This window comes from Tachysurus fulvidraco, chromosome 1 (assembly GCF_022655615.1).
Source record: "Tachysurus fulvidraco isolate hzauxx_2018 chromosome 1, HZAU_PFXX_2.0, whole genome shotgun sequence".
Classification (NCBI taxonomy): Eukaryota; Metazoa; Chordata; class Actinopteri; order Siluriformes; family Bagridae; genus Tachysurus; species Tachysurus fulvidraco.
The window spans coordinates 51,623,420-51,643,714 of NC_062518.1; the positions used below are offsets into that span (position 1 = coordinate 51,623,420).

The window sequence follows — 20,295 nt, forward strand, 5'->3', positions numbered from 1 at the left end:
TCAGCTTTCAAACTTCATGAATTCTTCTATTGTTCAAACTCATCAAAACCAACAAAACTGTGTATCTACAGAACATTTTTCACCTTTACATAATGTTTTATAAACTAATCAATATAATTAAAAAGCCCAACCAAATTATCTTTATTATTATAATAAAATATATTTATTCAAAGTTTTAATAAAATAAACAAACCAATAGACTAAAAATAATGTAACTAATGCAGTATATAATTAAGTGTGTTATTAATGTATTACGTGTAACTGAAGTAAATAAGTCTATTGAAGTGTAGGTGTTAAAAATGCAAACAAAATAATAATAATAAGAAGAAGAACAAGAAGAAGGAGAAGAAGAATTAAATGTAAATATAATCCTTAGCCTAATGTTAGCTAACCTGCTAGCGACCATAGCTGTCAGTTTAAATTCCATACTAAAATCCTGAAAGGAGTTGATGAGCTTAGATAACGAGCATTTAGTTTATTTCCACAATCTAATATTCAAGTCCATTAAAAAGTCACTTTTCACAACCCTGACTACTGGATTTACACTAATTCCTACTTAAACTAGTGATTAGTCAGATCTGGTGATAAAGGGCTTGGTGACAGATGTATGTTGTCTACCTAGAGAACTTCACTAATACATTTACATTTACAGCATTTGGCAGACACCCTTATCCAGAGCGACGTACATAAGTGCTTAAATCTCTAACATTGAATACATTAATGCTGGTTCACCAGGTTACATACTTAAGATACCATGAGTTTAAAACATTTGTTCAAAGTTACAATGAAAAAGTGTCAAAGGGTTTTTTTTTTGTTTGTTTGTTTTTTAAAATGCAAAAGATAAGGGAAGAAGTGCTAGTTGAAATGTTTCCTGAATAAGTAGGTCTTAAATCATTTCATTTACACAACATCATAGTGACTATAAAGGTAGTTAGCCTGCTGAAGTCAGTTTGAACAATTATACAGGAGCATTTTTAATAGATGTGGGGGGTGGACAGGCTCAATTCAAGTCAAGTCAAGTCACCTTTATTGTCACATCACCACAGCACATGTGCCAGTATGAATTATATACAGTATGAATTATATATGTGTATGTATATATATGTATGTATAAGTATAAATATAAATGATATATATAAGTATAAGTTTTATATACATGTAATATATATGTAACATGTAAGGTACGACAGACTGTGCAGATACAGAAATGTCCTGTGGTACCGATAGCTTATTGTCAGATAGATTGTTATATTAAATTAAATGCAGTGTGTGTGTATAGTCCAGTGTGTATAGATGCAGTACGAATGCAGTGTGCGTGTGTGTGTGTGTGTGTGTGTGTGTGTGTGTGTGTGTGTGTGTGTGTGTGTGTGTGTGTGTGTGTGTGTGTGTGTGTAGTCTAGTGTTGAACTGTTGAATTTTGAGTGCAGTGTGTAGCATACCATATTGTGGAAGTATGCTGTAGGCTGTGTTAGTTATGGCTGTTAATTAGTCTGATAGCCTGAAGGAAAAAGCTATCCCTTAGTCGACTAGTGCGGGATTGGATGCTGCGGAGATGTCTTCTTGAGGGGAGCAGAGAGAGCAGTCTGTGGGACGGGTGGCAGGAGTCATTAGTGATCCTCCGAGCTTTTCTTATACACCGCCTGTTGTAGATGTCCTGGAGGGAGGGAAGCTCACCTCCAACAATGTGGCTGGCAGTTCGCATGACTCTTTTCATGGTTTTACGGTTGCCAGCAGTGCTGTTTCCAAACCAGGCGGTGATGCAGCCCATCAGGATGCTCTCTATAGTGCAGGTGTAGAATGTGCTGAGGATGCTGGGGCTCATTCCAAACTTCCTCAGCCGTCTCAGGAAGAATAGGCGTTGGTGTGCCTTCTTCAGCACTGCGTCAGTGTGTGTGGACCAGGTGAGATCCTCACTGATGTTAACACCCAGAAACTTAAAGCTGCTCACACGCTCCACAGGTGTCTTGTCGATGGTGATGGGTCTGTGTTCTCTGCTCTGTCTCCTGAAATCTACCACCAGCTCCTTGGTCTTGTCAATGTTTAGTGAGAAGTGGTTCTTCTGACACCATTTAGTCAGGGTGCTCACCTCTTCTCTGTAGGCCGTCTCATCGTTGTCGGTGATCAGGACTTTCACCGTTGTATCATCAGCGAATTTGACGATGATGTTGGAGCTGTGTGTGGCTGTACAGTCGTGTGTATACACTCCTGTATTCCCTGTATACACACGACTGTACAGCCACACACAGCTCCAACGTCATCATCAAATTCACTGATGATACATCGGTGGTGATGATACAAAGAGGTGAGCACCCTGACTAAATGGTTTTAGAGAGTTTAATCAGGTCACTTGTACAGTGATTTTAAACTGTTTAAATCTATCAAAACATGATCTACAGCGTATGAATATTAAGATGTTGTTGTTACAGAATTCAAACAGTAAAGTAAATGAATGCACGACTCTGCTTAACTTCCGTGATCAGACGAGATCTGCCTCCTTTTTTTTATTTACTTTTTTTTGCACTGGAACTGAATTGTTGTCTCTGCTTCATTCTGAATTCGGACCATGTTGTCATTACTGTCGATGATAGCCAGGTCAGTGTGTGTGGCTCTGCAGTAACCCTGAGCATCACTCCAGGTTTTCCCCTGCTGGATCAGATAGTACTGACGAGGGAAAGACAGGACGAGAGGAACTGGGGATAAATTTTTAACATTTTATGCAACATTACCTCAGTCACAAATTTTACTTATTGTAATAAGTAATTGTCTTCTCATAATTTTCCTTCATTTGACTCTGCAACTTCAAAATGAACATTTATGTAATGAAATACACACACACACACACACACACACACACACACACACACACACACACACACACACACACACACACACATATATATATTTTATATAAATTTTCAGAGTTAATTAAATTTGTGACTGAGGTAATGTTATTGGAAGGGAACGATAACAATGTAAATGAGCAAAGAGAAGAAACAAACAGGAGAAAATGACAGAAAATGTCCAAAGTTTGGGAACATTTCAAATCGAAAAGTAAAGAAAATGCCGTGGCGTGTGTCCATTGCAAGATCAAGCTGGTATACCACAACAGCACGTTGTCCATGCTTATATATGCTTAAAGCACTCGGTGTGAAACCATGCATGGCCTCTAGGTTTAAGTTCCTGTACATGATTTTGCCTCTTAAATACCACAAAGGATTCCAAACAGTAAAGGATTATGTTATGACTGAGCTGTAGATTTAGAATCTTTTAGTTCTGAAGTAAAGTTGTAGTTCGTAAAGTTGCATTACTTTTACAGTATTTTTGTATGATTATGATTATTATTATTATTATTATTATTATTATTATTATTTTAATGTATGCCTTTGTTTTGATACTTAAACAGTAATTTCAAAGTAATTATTATTATTATTATTATTATTATTATTATTATTATTATTATTATTACGGACTCTTCTTAGTAGTCTTCTTAGTTTGTCTAAAAGTATTGGCACCCCACCGGGTTTTCACGTGACGTCACGTGTAGCCCCGCCCCCAAAATAAGCAAAATAATAAATTTTGCACAACATGGACGTGTCATATATCAAAACACAGCCCGATGAGGGAAAGTGCCTCACACGTGTTTTGGTCACGTGACATGTAGCCCCGCCCCCAAAATAAGCGAAATCAAAAAGTTAGCACAACATAGACATTTCATATGTCAAAAGACTCAGCCCAATGAGGGGAAGTGCCTCACGTATGTTTTGGTCACGTCACGTCACATGTAGCCCCGGCCCCAAAGTAAGCAAAATAAAAAAAAATAGCACAACATGGACATTGTCAACATTGTCATATATCAAAACACTCAGCACGATGAGGGAAACTTGGCACATGCAAGCACCATTCACATTTTCTTCAGGAAATGTACCGTTCTAGTTTTTTTTTTGTTGTTGTTGTTGTTGTTGTTGTTGTTGTTCTCAGAAAAGAGTTAATTTAAAACCCAGAATGTTTGGCACTTAAATGTACTTAATTCTTCTCAGTAAACTTCGTCATTGTTCACAGTACAAGGACAGACAGAGAAACAATGGGTAAGATTTAAATGTTTATTTTGGCAGAAAATATTGTTGTAAGCATTGCATACCGTCGCTGTTAGGCGGAATACTCGTATCTCCAAAACCATAATTTTTCAAGAAAGTAAAAAAATGCCGTATTTTTTATTTGAGTTATTAAACATTGTATCGTTAAAGTTGTTATTATACCTTATATTGCTATTATATACTGTTGTGTACCAACATTAGCACAACATTTTCCCAAAGTCACGTTTTATCGGAGATACAAGCTGCCGCGAAGCTCTCCCACGGACTGAAGAAGAGGTGAAGTTACGAGATTTCACATACAGTTGAAGTGTCTAATGGAGTTAAGAGATTTGTGCTCAAGCTATTTTCAAGACTTTAGATTGGTTAATAACTTGTAAAAATAACAGACCCTCGTGGGGACTGACCAATAGCATTGATATGTGAAAAAAATAGGAAATTGACAAAATCTGGACATAGGAGGTTTCCGCCCAACAGTGGCGATATAAAATGCATTTAAAAAATAAAAGTTTTTTTTTTCTAAAAAAGGAAACCAATTAGTTGTTAATTTTAAAAGACCCATCTTATTATCTTTTTATTTTCTTATTTTAATATTGCTTTTTAATTACTCGATTAATCTATGAAATTTTTGGTAGAATACTCGATTAGTAAAATATTCGATAGCTACAGCCCTATTCTCAGTCTACCTCAGTTTTATTTATGTTTAAAAAACTGTTAAATATATACAGTGAGTGTATAACAAAGTGCTAAATATAAACACTTTGTACTATTTTTTCCACTTTATTAAGCATTTCTTATATTTGCTTTCATTTTGCACCTTAAATGTTGAGATTGTTATTAAGTGTTCATTGTGACTTTAGACTTATGTTTACATTTTAATTATTTGACTTTTCCATGGTTGTTGACATTTCTGTCTTAATTATTGAGGGGATTGTGATCAGAGGAAGTTTAAAATAAAGTTTAAAATAAAAATGTTTAAATGTAATATTTTTTTCTACTGGTCCTTATTTTAAAAGGATCATAAAAAATACCAATAATTATCGATATCAGCCGATATGAAACACTGATATCGTGATACAGTTTTCAGCCATATCGCCCAGCCCTATGTGTGATGTGGAGTTAAATAAATATGTTTATATAGCTCAATTACAAAACAAAGCCCTGTAAATTAACAGGGAACTTCAAAACATTGTTCAAAGTTACAATGAAAAAGTTTTAAACTCATGGTATCTTAAGTATGTAACCTAGTGAACCAGCATTAATGCATCCAATGACGGATATAAGCACTGATGTACGTCGCTCTGGATAAGAGAGTCTGACAAATGCTGTAATGTAAATGATTTTAAACAGAAAGAAAAAAAAAATACTATATAAATTGTACACAATCAGCAGTATTATGTCATAAAATGAAAAAGTTAGATTTAAATTTAAATGTGAATAAAAAAAAACACTAAAATATTGTAATAATATACAGTAAGCTAGCAAATATGTGATGGAACTTTACTGGCTAATTGTTTGTATTTTCAATACAAACCAGCGCCATATTCCTGCTGAGGTAGTTTACAAACAAATTGTGAGCTAAAACCACAAAAGAACATGAACCGAAAAAAAAACTATCTGCCTTGAAAAATGTTTTGCTGATGGATGCTTGTAAATATGTGTAAATGTGTCTACAATTTTAAAAGCAGATATGATCAAAATTCTTTATTATTTAAATGTATGATTGTAAAACACATGATACTTGGAAAAAGAAAAAAGCAAAGCCAATTGTAATTACAAATTAAAAATACAGAAGCAATGATTAAATACATACGTGAAAGAAGTGGTTATCCTGTGTGTGTGTGTGTGTGTGTGTGTGTGTGTGTGTGTGTGTGTGTGTGTGTGTGTATGTCCGACGCAGAAAGGAGATATGCACATTTATGAAAAAGTGGGTGGCTCTTAAAAGAGCCTTTGTGTTGATAAAGACGGCGCTTTACTTGGAGCTGGTGTACTTGGTGACGGCCTTCGTGCCCTCAGACACGGCGTGCTTGGCCAACTCTCCAGGAAGCAACAGACGCACGGCAGTCTGGATCTCCCTAGAGGTGATGGTGGAGCGCTTGTTGTAGTGAGCCAGACGAGAAGACTCACCGGCGATGCGCTCAAAAATGTCGTTGACGAACGAATTCATGATGCCCATGGCCTTAGAGGAGATCCCGGTATCGGGGTGCACCTGCTTCAGGACTTTGTACACGTAGATGGCGTAACTCTCCTTCCTGGTCTTTCTGCGCTTCTTGCCGCCTTTCCCTGCCGTCTTGGTCACGGCTTTCTTGGATCCCTTCTTGGGCGCGGTCTTAGCTGGTTCAGGCATGGTGTTGCTGTTCGAGTGAACTGCGAGAGAATGAGTAACACCCACCTAGCGGCTGCTGTATATACAGTATGAATTGTAATTAGGCACAAGAGAACAAACGTGTGTTATTGGTCATAATCCCAAAGCTCCTGCTGCGGAGCGCCTCCTCCCGCTCCTCCTACACACTTACTCCTCCCCCACTGTCCCCTCTGTCCCCTCTGTGCTTTGTTCCCCTTCCGCCGTTTTACACTCAACTTTGTGCTTTATGACAAAAGAAAAGGAGAAAAAAAATCCTGTTTCTACCACCAAACTTTACACACGTTTCACACACACTATGAAAGAAAAAGAGTAAAATCAAGAGGCATACACGAACTGACTTGTATAATACTGGACTTAAAAGCATCTAATATATAAATTGGATTTTATCCGGTTTTTGACGTCATTTGCATCACACAAACACAAGATGAACGAAAAAGTCTACACACATAGTAAAGATGGAACATATATATATGAAATACAAATATATGCAATAAAAATATAGAGATGTATATAAATCAATTAACTTATATTGTACTAAAGAGCATTTATCATACAAATATATATTGGATATTACTTTATACGGCTTTTGACGTCATTTGTGTCCACACACAGTAAATAAGGAAGATCTCTTTGTGGATATATGGGTGGCTCTTAAAAGAGCCGTTGTGTTGCCGTGGTTCGGTGTTGAACGTTTATCCGCCGAAGCCGTACAGAGTGCGTCCCTGGCGTTTCAGAGCGTACACCACATCCATGGCGGTGACGGTCTTTCTTTTGGCGTGCTCGGTGTAGGTGACGGCGTCGCGGATGACGTTCTCCAAGAAGACTTTCAGCACACCGCGAGTCTCTTCGTAAATCAGGCCGGAAATACGCTTAACACCGCCACGGCGAGCCAAACGGCGAATAGCCGGCTTAGTGATTCCCTGGATGTTATCGCGAAGGACCTTACGATGACGCTTTGCGCCCCCTTTGCCGAGTCCCTTACCACCTTTACCTCTACCAGACATGATGCTGCTGTATCGAAGTGAAGCCGCTCAATGAAATACACCACACAGAGGCCGAATATTTATCCTCCATCTCCTGGACCCAGTTGAGAACAGGCAAGGAGGCGGGTCTAAGACCAGCGCTCACACAATAGAAGCCGTTCATGAACAAAGAGAAAGCCACAGCTTTTAACTTACTAGTGTATTTTTCTTCTGCAACCTCTCTGTACACACAAGGATTATTATTATTATTATTATTATTATTATTATTATTATTATTATTATTATTATTAGAGTTGTTATAAGTCTTAGTAGTAGTAGTAGTAGAATTTAACCCAAGGTATACAAAGTGAGTATTTCAATAAAAATATACAGACCAACACCAAGCAATGTATAGAGGTTAGTAAGAGCACTCTGTGCTTGTACAACATTAACCTACACTGTTTAGATGTAAAACATCCATTTGAGCACATCTGTGGCTTGAGAACTGTATTCTATACTCCTAGGTCCACTACTAAGAGGCTCGGTTTTCCTCGTTCGTCTGGGTACATTATAAACCGAGCCCATGTTTAACCCTGAAAGTAGATTACAAGCAACACAGAAAGGAATGTAAAGACAACATTCAGGAGTCATTTTATCAGCTGTTAAACACAAAATATTACAGAATCTATAAGGTTTATAGTCTAAATGTGCTATATTGTCTCCAACACTAATCTCATTCTAAAACTCAGTGTCATTCACAAAGAAAGCTTATTGAAGTCAAAATTCAAATATCAAACGTGGGTCAAAACAAAACATCACTGTTCTACTTGAAATATTTAGTCGACACCATCTAGACACAGGACTTACTGTAAATGGGATCATTTGAACAGCTATGTTAGATTACATGTATATCGAGTCAAGTCAAGTCAAGTCAAGTCAAGTCAAGAAGCTTTTATTGTCATTACAACCATATATAGCTGTTACAGTACACAGTGAAATGAGACAAGGTTTCTCCAGGATCAGGGTGCTAAATAAAACAAAGACGGGGCTAAGGACATGTAAGTAGTCTTAGCCACATAAAGTGCAACTGTGCAACCTGGTGTAAATAGTGCAGGACAAGACAAACAAGACAGTGCAGGACAAAAGACAGTGCAGGACAAAAGACAGTGTAGGACAAGACAAACAAGTCAGTGCAGGACAAAAGTCAGTGCAGGACAATACAAACAAGACAGTGCAGGACAAGACAAACAAGACAGTGCAGGACAAAAGACAGTGCAGGACAAAAGACAGTGCAGGACAAGACAAACAAGACAGTGCAGGACAAAAGACAGTGCAGGACAAGACAAACAAGACAGTGCAGGACAAAAGACAGTGCAGGACAAAAGACAGTGCAGGACAAAAGACAGTGCAGGACAAGACAAACAAGACAGTGCAGGACAATACAAACAAGACAGTGCAGGACAAAAGACAGTGCAGGCACAAAGTTACAAGACAATAAACAGTAACAGAAACAGCGCCAACAGACCAGTGTATATACTGTGTGTGAATACTGAATGTTCAAACAATATTTTGTGCAGTAACGTTAGAATGAACACAGTTTCTTAGCAGCAGGTCCTTGGGATAATATATAGAATGGTGCAAAAAACAGCAAATGACTGAAATATTGTATAGTATGTGCAAAATCAATCAATCAATCAATCAAATTTTATTTATAGAGCACCTTACAACTGCCAAAAGGAGCACAAGGTGCTTTCCAGTAAAACAACAATAAAAACAAAATAAATAGAATCAATAAGAACACAATGAACCATAAAATAGCAGTTGAAACCGGGTCTATGCGTTAAAAGCTTGTATGAATAAATATGTCTTCAACTGCGATTTAAAAACACTCAGCACAGTGATGGATCGTAAATGTGCTGGAAGTGCGTTCCACAGCTTTGGTCCCTTGATGGCAAATGACCGGCCTCCAAACTTCTCATAATTGTATTTGGGAATGACCAGAGAGGTATGTCCAGAGGAGCGGAGAGATCTGGCTGGTTGGTAGACCTTTATTAATTCTGTGAGATAGGCTGGGGCCAGACCATTGATGGCCTTGAACACACAGAGAAGGACCTTATACTCCACCGTAAACCGCACCGGAAGCCAGTGAAGCGAGTGGAGGACAGGGGTGATGTGTGAGTGTTTGGAGGTGTTGGAGAGAAGACGTGCTGCCGCATTTTGTACTATTTGAAGCCGATTGAGAAGTGATTGATTAAGTCCAGTGTAGAGAGCATTACAGTAGTCAATCCTTGAGCTGATGAAGGCATGTATAGCTTTTTCAAGGTCAGCTTGAGACAAGAATGATTTTACCTTGCTGAGTAGTCTTAACTGGTAAAAGCTCGCCTTCACTACTGCACTGATTTGCTTATCGAAATGCATTCCCTTGTCAAAAATAACACCCAGGTTACGCACGGTAGGAGCAAACTGAGGTGTTAGAGAACCAAAACTAAGAGAACTGCTGGAGGAATCTGGGCTAAACAGGATGTACTCAGTCTTTTCTTCATTCAGATGAAGGAAGTTCTGGGAAAGCCACTGTTTGATATCCTGAAGGCAATTATGGAGAGGGTCCAATGCAGAAAGATTACTCAAAATCACAGGAAGATAGATCTGGAGGTCGTCAGCATAGAAATGAAATTGAACATTGTGATTGGAGATGAGTTGACCAAGTGGCAGCATGTAGAGTGAGAACAGAGTAGGACCAAGAATAGAGCCTTGAGGCACACCAGATGATAGAGGAGCAACCGAGGAAGAATAGTCATTAAGCATTACTGAAAAGGTTCTGTTAGTGAGGTATGATGAGAACCAATTTAGCACTGCACCCTGCAGACCAACAACATGTTGAAGACGAGAGATGAGGATGGCATGATCCACGGTGTCAAATGCAGCGGTTAGGTCCAGTAATACCAAAACCACAGAGCTTTTCCCATCCAGGGCTCTAAGAATGTCATTATGGACCCTCAATAGCGCTGATTCAGTGCTATGTCTTGACCTGAAACCGGACTGAAAAGTATCACCAATGCCGTGCAGTTGTAGGTGAGACTGCAGCTGTGCGGAAACAAGCTTCTCCATCAACTTAGACAGAAATGACAGGTTAGATATAGGACGGAAGTTGGAGAATATGGAGGGATCAAGGTTGGGTTTCTTGAGCAGTGGTCTCACAATAGCGTGTTTGAGAGCAGCGGGAACAGTACCCACCCTAAAACAGCTGTTTATGAAGGGGACAAGGATGGGACCTATGATGTCGACCGTCTCCTTCAAAATCCTGGCAGGAACAGCGTCTAGGGGGCAGGTGGTAGGCTTCAACTCGTGGATAGCTTTTTTCAGGTCCGCCAGAGTAACTGCATCAAAGTTCTCTAGCACACATTGCGCCGCACGAGTGGACATGGCAACAGTGGGGACTTGTGTAATGGTTTGCCTAACAAACAAAACCTTGTCCAAAAAATGTTGCTTGAATGCGTTGCATATGTTTACAGATACGTCATTCAGTGCGACAGACACCGGATTTATAACAGAATTGATAGTGCTGAATAAAATTCCAGGGCGGTGGCTATTGTTATTGATGAGAGCAGAAAGGTACTGTCCTTTAGCTTCCTTCAGTGCACTCTGATAGGTGGCAAGACTGTCTCTGAACATCTCCAGAGACACCTGCAACCTATCCTTCTTCCATTTTCGCTCAGCCTGTCTACACCGGCGCCTGAGGGCCCGAGTTGTATCATTGAGCCAGGGGTCCAATGTACCATTGGTCGATTTAACCTTGTAGGGCGCAACAGAGTCCATAATGCGGGAGCAGGTGGTATGGAAGGAGGCGAGGAAACGTTCCGGGCAAAGAGACGATGCCAATTCAGCAGTAGAGGCGAGATCAGAAACAGAGAAAGCAGCAGCAAAGTCATCGACTGTAGATGAGGTAATAATGCGACGGCGATGGGGGGCAGTAGACGTTGGTGCAGGTGGAACAGCACAAATGTCAAACCGTATGAGAGAATGGTCAGAGATGGGAAAATCCATGACCTCACAGGTTGACACAATCACCCCACGAGAGATAATAAGGTCAAGGGTGTGACCTAACCTATGGGTGGGACAGGAAATGGACTGAGCCAGATCTAATGAGTCTAAAAGTGCCTTAAGTTCATTAGCAGGTTTATCAGAGGGGCAGCAAACATGAATGTTAAAGTCACCACAGATTAGAATGTTGTCAAACTTTGCTAGAAACTCTGTTAGAAACTCTGAGAACTCAATTAAAAAATATTTATTTAATTTGGGCGGCCGGTAGATTACTGCACATAAGATCGGACAGGGTAGTGTAAGCACAAATACTTGTGATTCAAAACTGGAATACCCTCTAGTGGACAACTGGCGGCACTTCAGGGACTGTCTATGTAAGGTGGCTATCCCCCCGCCCCTACCCGTTTGCCGCGGCGTGTTTAGGTAAAGGTAACCAAAGGGGAGGATTTCCGAAAAGGCACTGACGTCACCTGGGGGAAGCCAAGTTTCTGTGAGGAAAAACAGATCCAGATTGTGGGAGGAAATGACATCATTGAGGATAAATGTTTTGTTATTGAGCGATCTGGTGTTACAAAGTGCCATGCGGAACGTGGACAAGTTGACAGGCGACGATGTCACACGAGGAATTGGATGGAGATTTCCTTTGGCACAACCCCGAGTGGATGTTTCAGCTCGACGGAGACGCGGAAACGGAACGCCAGTGTTGGAGCCAACCAGCCGAAGCCATCGATAGCATTCCCGCGATCTTCTAGCATTGTCACATCCTGGTTGATCTTGACCTCTCGGAGACGAAGAATCCAGGTGTGTCCTCAGCCTGACATGTAACCCGCCTCTCCGACCGCGTCTTCTGCGGCGCCTCCTGCCTGGTAGCAAACAGACAGGGCGTCTCAGGAAAGGAGGAATAAATGTCAACAGTGGCGGTGGTGGTTTAAAGGACTGGGTATTTAAGAGGTGATTCGTTGTACAAAGCAGTTCCATCAGCAAGGAACTAAAATGGCTGAGATATTGTAATATATGTGCTGAAATGTTGGACAGTTTGTGCAAAAACAGCAGAAAAGTGTGCAAAGCAGCATGTAAACAGTTTGATGGATTGTAAGCAGCATGTAAACAGTATGATGTGTCAGTGTGTGTGTTTTCTGTGGGTCTGTGCAGTCCATACAGATGATGTGTGTGTGTGTGTGTGTGTGTGTGTGTGTGTGTGTGTGTGTGTGTGTGTGTGTGTGTGTGTGTGTGTGTGTGTTGTGCTCAGCACAGTTCAGTTCAGTTATTGAGAAGTCTGATGGCTTGTGGGAAGAAACTGAATGCTTCGGTACCTTTTTCCAGACGGCAGGAGGGTAAAGAGTGTGTGTGAGGGGCGTATGGGGTCTATAAGTAGACTCTGTTTGTTATAGATAAATAAGACAACAGCTGAACAACAGAGTCTGATACACTGTACACTCTATTGTACTGAAAGCAGAGCGATGCAGTGTGATTGTGATAGTTGTGTGTGACTGCCAGCATCTGGAAATCAACATATAATCTGGTTATTAATCACTGTCTCTCACACACACACACACACACACACACACACACACACACACACACACACACACACACACGCACAGTTAAGTCCATATATATTTGGACACATGCACAATTTTCATACGTTTGGCTATGTATGCAACAGAATGAATTGAAAATGAAAAAAAAAAAAAAAGATGCATTTGAAGAGCAGATGTTCAGCTTTAATACAGGGGATTGAATAAAATTAAAAAGTAATAGGTTCAGGATCTGCGACCATTTTTATGCACAGTCTCCACATTTTCAGGGGCTCAAATGTAATTGGACAAATGAATATAATCATAAATAAAATGTTAATTTTTAATATTTTGTTTAGAATCCTTTGCAGGCAATGACTGCCTAAAGTCTGGAGCTCATGGACATCACCAGAGACTGGGTTTCCTCCTTTCTGATGCTTTGCCAGGCCTTAACTGCAGATGTCTTCAGTTAATGTTTGTTCGTGAGGCTTTCTGCCTTTAGTCATCTACTACTGTTGTCTTCCGTGGATGGCCAGGCCTTTTTATGTTGCTGAGCTCACCAATGAATTCTATTTTTCCCTCAGATTCTACCAAACTTTTGATCTGGCCACTCCTAATGTTCCTGCTATCTCTCTGATGGATATGTTTTGTTTATGAAGCCTAATGATGGTCTGTTTGACTTGCATGGAGAGCTCCTTTGAAGGCATGATGTAGGTTCACAGCAACAGATTCCAAGTGCAACTCCAGACCTGTTACCTGCTTAATTGATGAAGTAATAATGAAGGAATAGCCTTTTTGATTCACCTGTCCAATTACTTTTGGTCCCTTGAAAAGGGGGACTGGCTACTCTCAAGGGCTGTAATTCCTAAACCCTTCCTCCAGTTTGGATTTAAATACTCTCAAATTATTCATTCATTCATTTTCTACCGCTTTATCCGAACTACTTCGGGTCACGGGGAGCCTGTGCCTATCTCAGGCGTCATCGGGCATCAAGGCAGGATACACCCTGGATGGAGTGCCAACCCATCGCAGGGCACACACACTCTCATTCACTCACGCAATCACACACTACGGACAATTTTCCAGAGATGCCAATCAACCTACCATGCATGTCTTTGGACCGGGGGGAGGAAACCGGAGTACCCGGAGGAAACCCCCGAGGCACGGGGAGAACATGCAAACTCCGCACACACAAGGCGGAGGCGGGAATCGAACCCCGACCCTGGAGGTGTGAGGCGAACGTGCTACCCACTAAGCCACCGTGCCCCCTACTACTCTCAAATTAAATTTATATAAATATACAACTATAACTTGGATATGTTTTGGTAAATACCAAAAAGAATCTAAAATTGTGCCTGTGTCCAAATATATATGGTCCTAACTGTATATGAAAATTTTACTCTACTTCTAAAGATTATCAGTCAAGAACTAAATGTATTGTTGCAATTTTGAAATTTTCCAACAACATATAAGATCAAATCGTATTCATAACAGTGATGGTTTAATTATGCAATTTATTGCTTTTATATTAGTTTTCTTCTTGTTGTTTTTGGTAGAAGTAGTAGTAGATTCAATATTCTAAAATGTACAAATGTAGCACTGGGTTATGGACCTCCGCCTATATCCATTGTCCAACATAAAGTGGTACAGCTCCCACAGACTTTGACACACAGGGGTGAGCCTGGTCTCATTTGAAAGAAGAGATTCTCTAGTTTCAGAAACTAGAGAACTAGTTTCAGATTGATTCTAGGCCTTACTGGCACAAAGTTACAGGGATTTGAATGCAGATTTTCCTGTCCGCCTGTGTGGTTTTTCTGATAAACTGATTAATTTTATTTTTCTGGAACATGTTAGGGACAAACCAACAACTGAGAGTCATAGCCACATGTCTTGGCTTTCACCAAAAAAAAAATCAAGTCAAAAGACACAAAAATGGATTTTATATGAATATTTTTCTGCGGCCCTGGTCGTCGGGTGCAGCGTTTTTGTGTACTTGTTTACTATATAACTTTGAAATAAAAGGCTGCAGGCTCAGTCTGAAAGGCCATAAATAAGCCTAGACTCTCTCTCTATCACTCTGGTGTGAAAACAGGCCTGTAACTTGACACCCTGAGCTGTGAGAGGGACAAAAGGTCAGGGATTACGCAAGAATTCTTCTGCGCATCCAGTTCACGCAGACACAGTCAAAGAACATACTGCATGTCATATACCGTTGGAATCGTCTGCTTATTGGCTAAACGGCTGTATAGGTCCCAGCCCATTTCATTGCTATTGGAAGGAGTAATTGTCAGTCAAAGACGGGTTCCCAAAAATGAGGTCATGCCACCATTGGCTTCTCAGCCGTCTATCTCTGCCATACAAGCACCGATTGGCTCAAATGAGGGCTTATTTGATTCGTTAGGACCTGGGCTATAAATATGACGTAGGCTTTGAATTTTTGAATATCCCAATTAGGAGTTAGAGCGGCAAAACAAGATGATGGCGCACTTCTGTTTCCAGTTTTCAGAACACTAACGGAATATTTGAGAGACTACAGTAGACTTCACAGAGCGTTTTGGATTAAAAGGCTTACAGATTTCAATTCCTTGGACCTGTGTGGATTTTTGTGGATTATTTGTGTTGGAATATATTACCCCAGTGAAGAAAGAGACGCATCTAAAGGTAAGGGAAAAACTAGAGCCACCTAGGTCAGTTTTGTCCGAAATTTTTTTCTAATTGTATAAAGGCTGTGAATCATATTGTGCTTTGTGTGTGGGCTTAAAAAAATATTGAGAGTATAAACTTTACTAGGTAAATAGGTTTTTTCGTGTTTTTGGAGGATTTGATGCTTTAAAGTTGAATTGAAGCTTGTTTCTGGGTAATCCCCTAGTGCTCACTTCTACTTCCGTGCCGTGCATGGCACAGCGACCCCTAAGAGTTTAAAAAAGAAACAAACTACTAATAATAATAGTAACCTGAATCTATTTGTGAGGTTTTTTTAAATACAATTTACTACTAATACCACCACCACCACCACCACCACCACCACTACTACTACCAGCAGCAGCAGCAGCAACATTACTACAAATTAAAGGAGCAAATTGTAGGAGCAAAAAGAAGCAAAATTGGCAATCAAACATCCATCGTAATTCTAGAGCTCTGTACCTGAGGTAATAATAATAATAATAATAATAATAATAATAATAATAATAATAATAATAATAATAATTTAGCCTTCTGTTTCTTTACTCAGTAAGGCAATAATCTTATTTCCCCAGCTCCAGTTGGACTCTGCTTCATTAAATATTCAGATATACTAAGAGGAGATGACGACTACATGTGATCTTTGAGGACAACAACCTCATCATCAATACAACATTGTCAGACTGTATATTTATAATCACACCTTCCAGTGTCACCCACATGAGGATGAGGTTCCCCCTTAAGTCCGGTTCCTCTCAAGGTTTCTCCATAAGGTTGTTTTTTCTCACCACAATCACTTCAGTCACCTCAGGCTTGTTCATTTGAAATAAATACAAACACATTTAAATACGAGTAATAAATCATGCCGCTGTAGGAAAGTGATCAATTTCAAGGTGGAACAAGTTGTTTTATTAAGAACATGATTAACATTGACATTACTTCCTGTCCTGTTTCACCCAAATGAGGATGAGGTTCACTTCTGAGTCTGGTTCCTCTCAAGGTTTGTTCCTCATGTCATCTCAGGAAGCTTTTCCTCACCATCGTCACCTCAGGCTTGATCATTATGGATAAATGTTAGAGATAAATAGTCATTTTTATTCTGTATCTGTACTTCTGTAAAGCTGCTATGAGACAACATGCATTGTTCAAAGTGCTAGACAAATAAACTGTATTGAACTGAATTGAATTGAAGGTAACTTTGCTTCATCACACCACTGCATTGTTGATTGTTTTTTTTTAACACCACACACCATATGGTGAACGCTCCAATGTTACACTACTCTGACTCTATTGTATGTCCAATATTCATTCATTCATTCATTCATTCATTTTCTACCGCTTATCCAAACTTCTCAGGCGTCATCGGGCATCAAGGAAGGATACACCCTGGACGGAGTGCCAACCCATCACAAGGCACACACACTCTCATTCACTTACACACTCACACACTATGGACAATTTTCCAGAGATGCCAATCAACCTACCATGCATGTCTTTGGACCGGGGGAGGAAACCGGAGTACCCGGAGGAAACCCCCGAGGCACGGGGAGAACATGCAAACTCCACACATACAAGGCGGATGCGGGAATCGAACCCCCAACCCTGGAGGTGTGAGGCGAACGTGGTAACCACTAAGCCACCGTGTCCTCCCTTATGTCCAATATTAAGTTTAATATTATAGTAATAATAATATTATGCCAGGCAGAATCTTTAGATATGGCGAATGTCTTTAAAGAGTAGGGAGAAAACCATATAGTCACACACTAAAAAACACACTAAGAAAGGAAAAAGAAGACGAAGAACAACAATTATTATTATTATTATTAGTATTATTATTTATTTGTTTATTTATTTAATATAATTTCGTCAGATTGCTGCTCTGCCACCACATTTGAATAAATCTGACAAATGCAATCTGCCATTTTCATTGTTGTTGTTTTTTTATTACTAGAGAATTTGTCCTGTTTTTTGTTTGTTTGTTTGTTTTTTTTTTTCTTAAAATTTTACTCATCTCTCACAATATTTACTCCAGCTACAAACCTCCTAAGGCTCCGACTAAAATCAGATCAGAACTTAGTCGTAGCTTTGCTCCGTCTTTTTCTCCTTCTTCGAGTAATTAGAGTATACATGACGTGTTTTTTTTACATCATTTCCAATATCTCAGATTCAAGTGTGTGCATTTTTCCAGTTCCGTGATTTTCTAAGAGCTTTAGAGCTTTTGTCTTTCTCTGACATCAGCCCCGACCCGCACTAGCAAACTCTGGGATCGTCATTCATCAAAAAGCAGCGGATTTGTCACTCTTTTACTTTATAAAAGAAAAAAAAAACGAGTGTTTAGGAAATGGCAGGCATTTCTTTTTTAAAGTTCTCCATGTTATCTAATTGATGCTGTCAGGGCTGAAGTACAAATCTCAGACAGGAAAGCTCGATATGAAAGCAGATTAAATGCAATTTTCTATTCTGCCTGAGCCAGACAGGCCCCACGCTGCGCTTCTTTTCTCTTCATCTGCCGGTTGCTGTGATTCAGCGTCTTGTTCGACCTTGAGCTCCTATCTCTCTGCCGTGGGCTCAGAGGGGGTCGCTGACGTTCTCTGCAGCAGGTGGGCTGTAATTATGCCAGCTTCTGGCTTGATGAGTTCCCTTGAGAGGGGATTTGGTCACTCTGATCCATTCTGTTTGATCAGGTCATCTATTTATTTCTAATGAACAAGCCTGAGGTGACTGAAGTGATTGTGGTGAGAAAAAACAACCTTATGGAGAAACCTTGAGAGGAACCGGACTTAAGGGGGAACCTCATCCTCATGTGGGTGACACTGGAAGGTGTGATTATAAATATACAGTCTGACAATGTTGTATTGATGATGAGGTTGTTGTCCTCAAAGATCACATGTAGTCGTCATCTCCTCTTAGTATATCTGAATATTTAATGAAGCAGAGTCCAACTGGAGCTGGGGAAATAAGATTATTGCCTTACTGAGTAAAGAAACAGAAGGCTGAAATTATTATTATTATTATTATTATTATTATTATTATTATTATTATTATTATTATTATTATTATTATTACCTCAGGTACAGAGCTCTAGAATTACGATGGATGTTTGATTGCCAATTTTGCTTCTTTTTGCTCCTACAATTTGCTCCTTTAATTTGTAGTAATGTTGCTGCTGCTGCTGCTGGTGGTAGTAGTGGTGGTGGTGGTGGTGGTGGTGGTGGTGGTGGTGGTGGTGGTATTAGTAGTAAATTGTATTTAAAAAAACCTCACAAATAGATTCAGGTTACTATTATTATTAGTAGTTTGTTTCTTTTTTAAACTCTTAGGGGTCGCTGTGCCATGCATGGCACGGAAGTAGAAGTGAGCACTAGGGGATTACCCAGAAACAAGCTTCAATTCAACTTTAAAGCATCAAATCCTCCAAAAACACGAAAAAACCTATTTACCTAGTAAAGTTTATACTCTCAATATTTTTCCCACACACAAAGCACAATATGATTCACAGCCTTTATACAATTAGAAAAAAATTTCGGACAAAACTGACCTAGGTGGCTCTAGTTTTTCCCTTACCTTTAGACGCGTCTCTTTCTTCACTGGGGTAATATATTCCAACACAAATAATCCACAAAAATCCACACAGGTCCAAGGAATTGAAATCTGTAAGCCTTTTAATCCAAAACGCTCTGTGAAGTCTACTGTAGTCTCTCAAATATTCCGTTAGTGTTCTGAAAACTGGAAACAGAAGTGCGCCATCATCTTGTTTTGCCGCTCTAACTCCTAATTGGGATATTCAAAAATTCAAAGCCTACGTCATATTTATAGCCCAGGTCCTAACGAATCAAATAAGCCCTCATTTGAGCCTATCGGTGCTTGTATGGCAGAGATAGACGGCTGAGAAGCCAATGGTGGCATGACCTCATTTTTGGGAACCCGTCTTTGACTGACAATTACTCCTTCCAATAGCAATGAAATGGGCTGGGACCTATACAGCCGTTTAGCCAATAAGCAGACGATTCCAACGGTATATGACATGCAGTATGTTCTTTGACTGTGTCTGCGTGAACTGGATGCGCAGAAGAATTCTTGCGTAATCCCTGACCTTTTGTCCCTCTCACAGCTCAGGGTGTCAAGTTACAGGCCTGTTTTCACACCAGAGTGATAGAGAGAGAGTCTAGGCTTATTTACGGCTTGTTAGACTGAGCCTGCAGCCTTTTATTTCAAAGTTATATAGTAAACAAGTACACAAAAACGCTGCACCCGACGACCAGGGCCGTAGAAAAATATTCATATAAAATCCATTTTTGTGTCTTTTGACTTGATTTTTTTTTTGGTGAAAGCCAAGACATGTGGCTATGACTCTCAGTTGTTGGTTTGTCCCTAACATGTTCCAGAAAAATAAAATTAATCAGTTTATCAGAAAAACCACCCAGGCGGACAGGAAAATCTGCATTCAAATCCCTGTAACTTTGTGCCAGTAAGGCCTAGAATCAATCTGAAACTAGTTCTCTAGTTTCTGAAACTAGAGAATCTCTTCTTTCAAATGAGACCAGGCTCACCCCTGTGTGTCAAAGTCTGTGGGAGCTGTACCACTTTATGTTGGACAATGGATATAGGCGGAGGTCCATAACCCAGTGCTACATTTG

The 20,295-nt window shown here is 39.8% G+C and overlaps 2 protein-coding genes across 2 annotated transcripts; both read right to left on the reverse strand.

Annotated features, from left to right (window-relative positions):
- Window positions 1–6,021: 6,021 nt before the first annotated feature.
- Window positions 6,022–6,498, reverse strand: LOC113653811 (histone H2B). The gene has a single exon (XM_027163639.2). The coding sequence runs from the start codon at window positions 6,436–6,438 to the stop codon at window positions 6,064–6,066; it is 375 nt and encodes a 124-aa protein (XP_027019440.1). The 5' UTR covers window positions 6,439–6,498; the 3' UTR covers window positions 6,022–6,063.
- Window positions 6,499–7,099: 601 nt separating this feature from the next.
- On the reverse strand, window positions 7,100–7,477 carry LOC113636857 (histone H4). The gene has a single exon (XM_027137218.2). The coding sequence runs from the start codon at window positions 7,458–7,460 to the stop codon at window positions 7,149–7,151; it is 312 nt and encodes a 103-aa protein (XP_026993019.1). The 5' UTR covers window positions 7,461–7,477; the 3' UTR covers window positions 7,100–7,148.
- Between the last annotated feature and the right edge of the window lie 12,818 nt (window positions 7,478–20,295).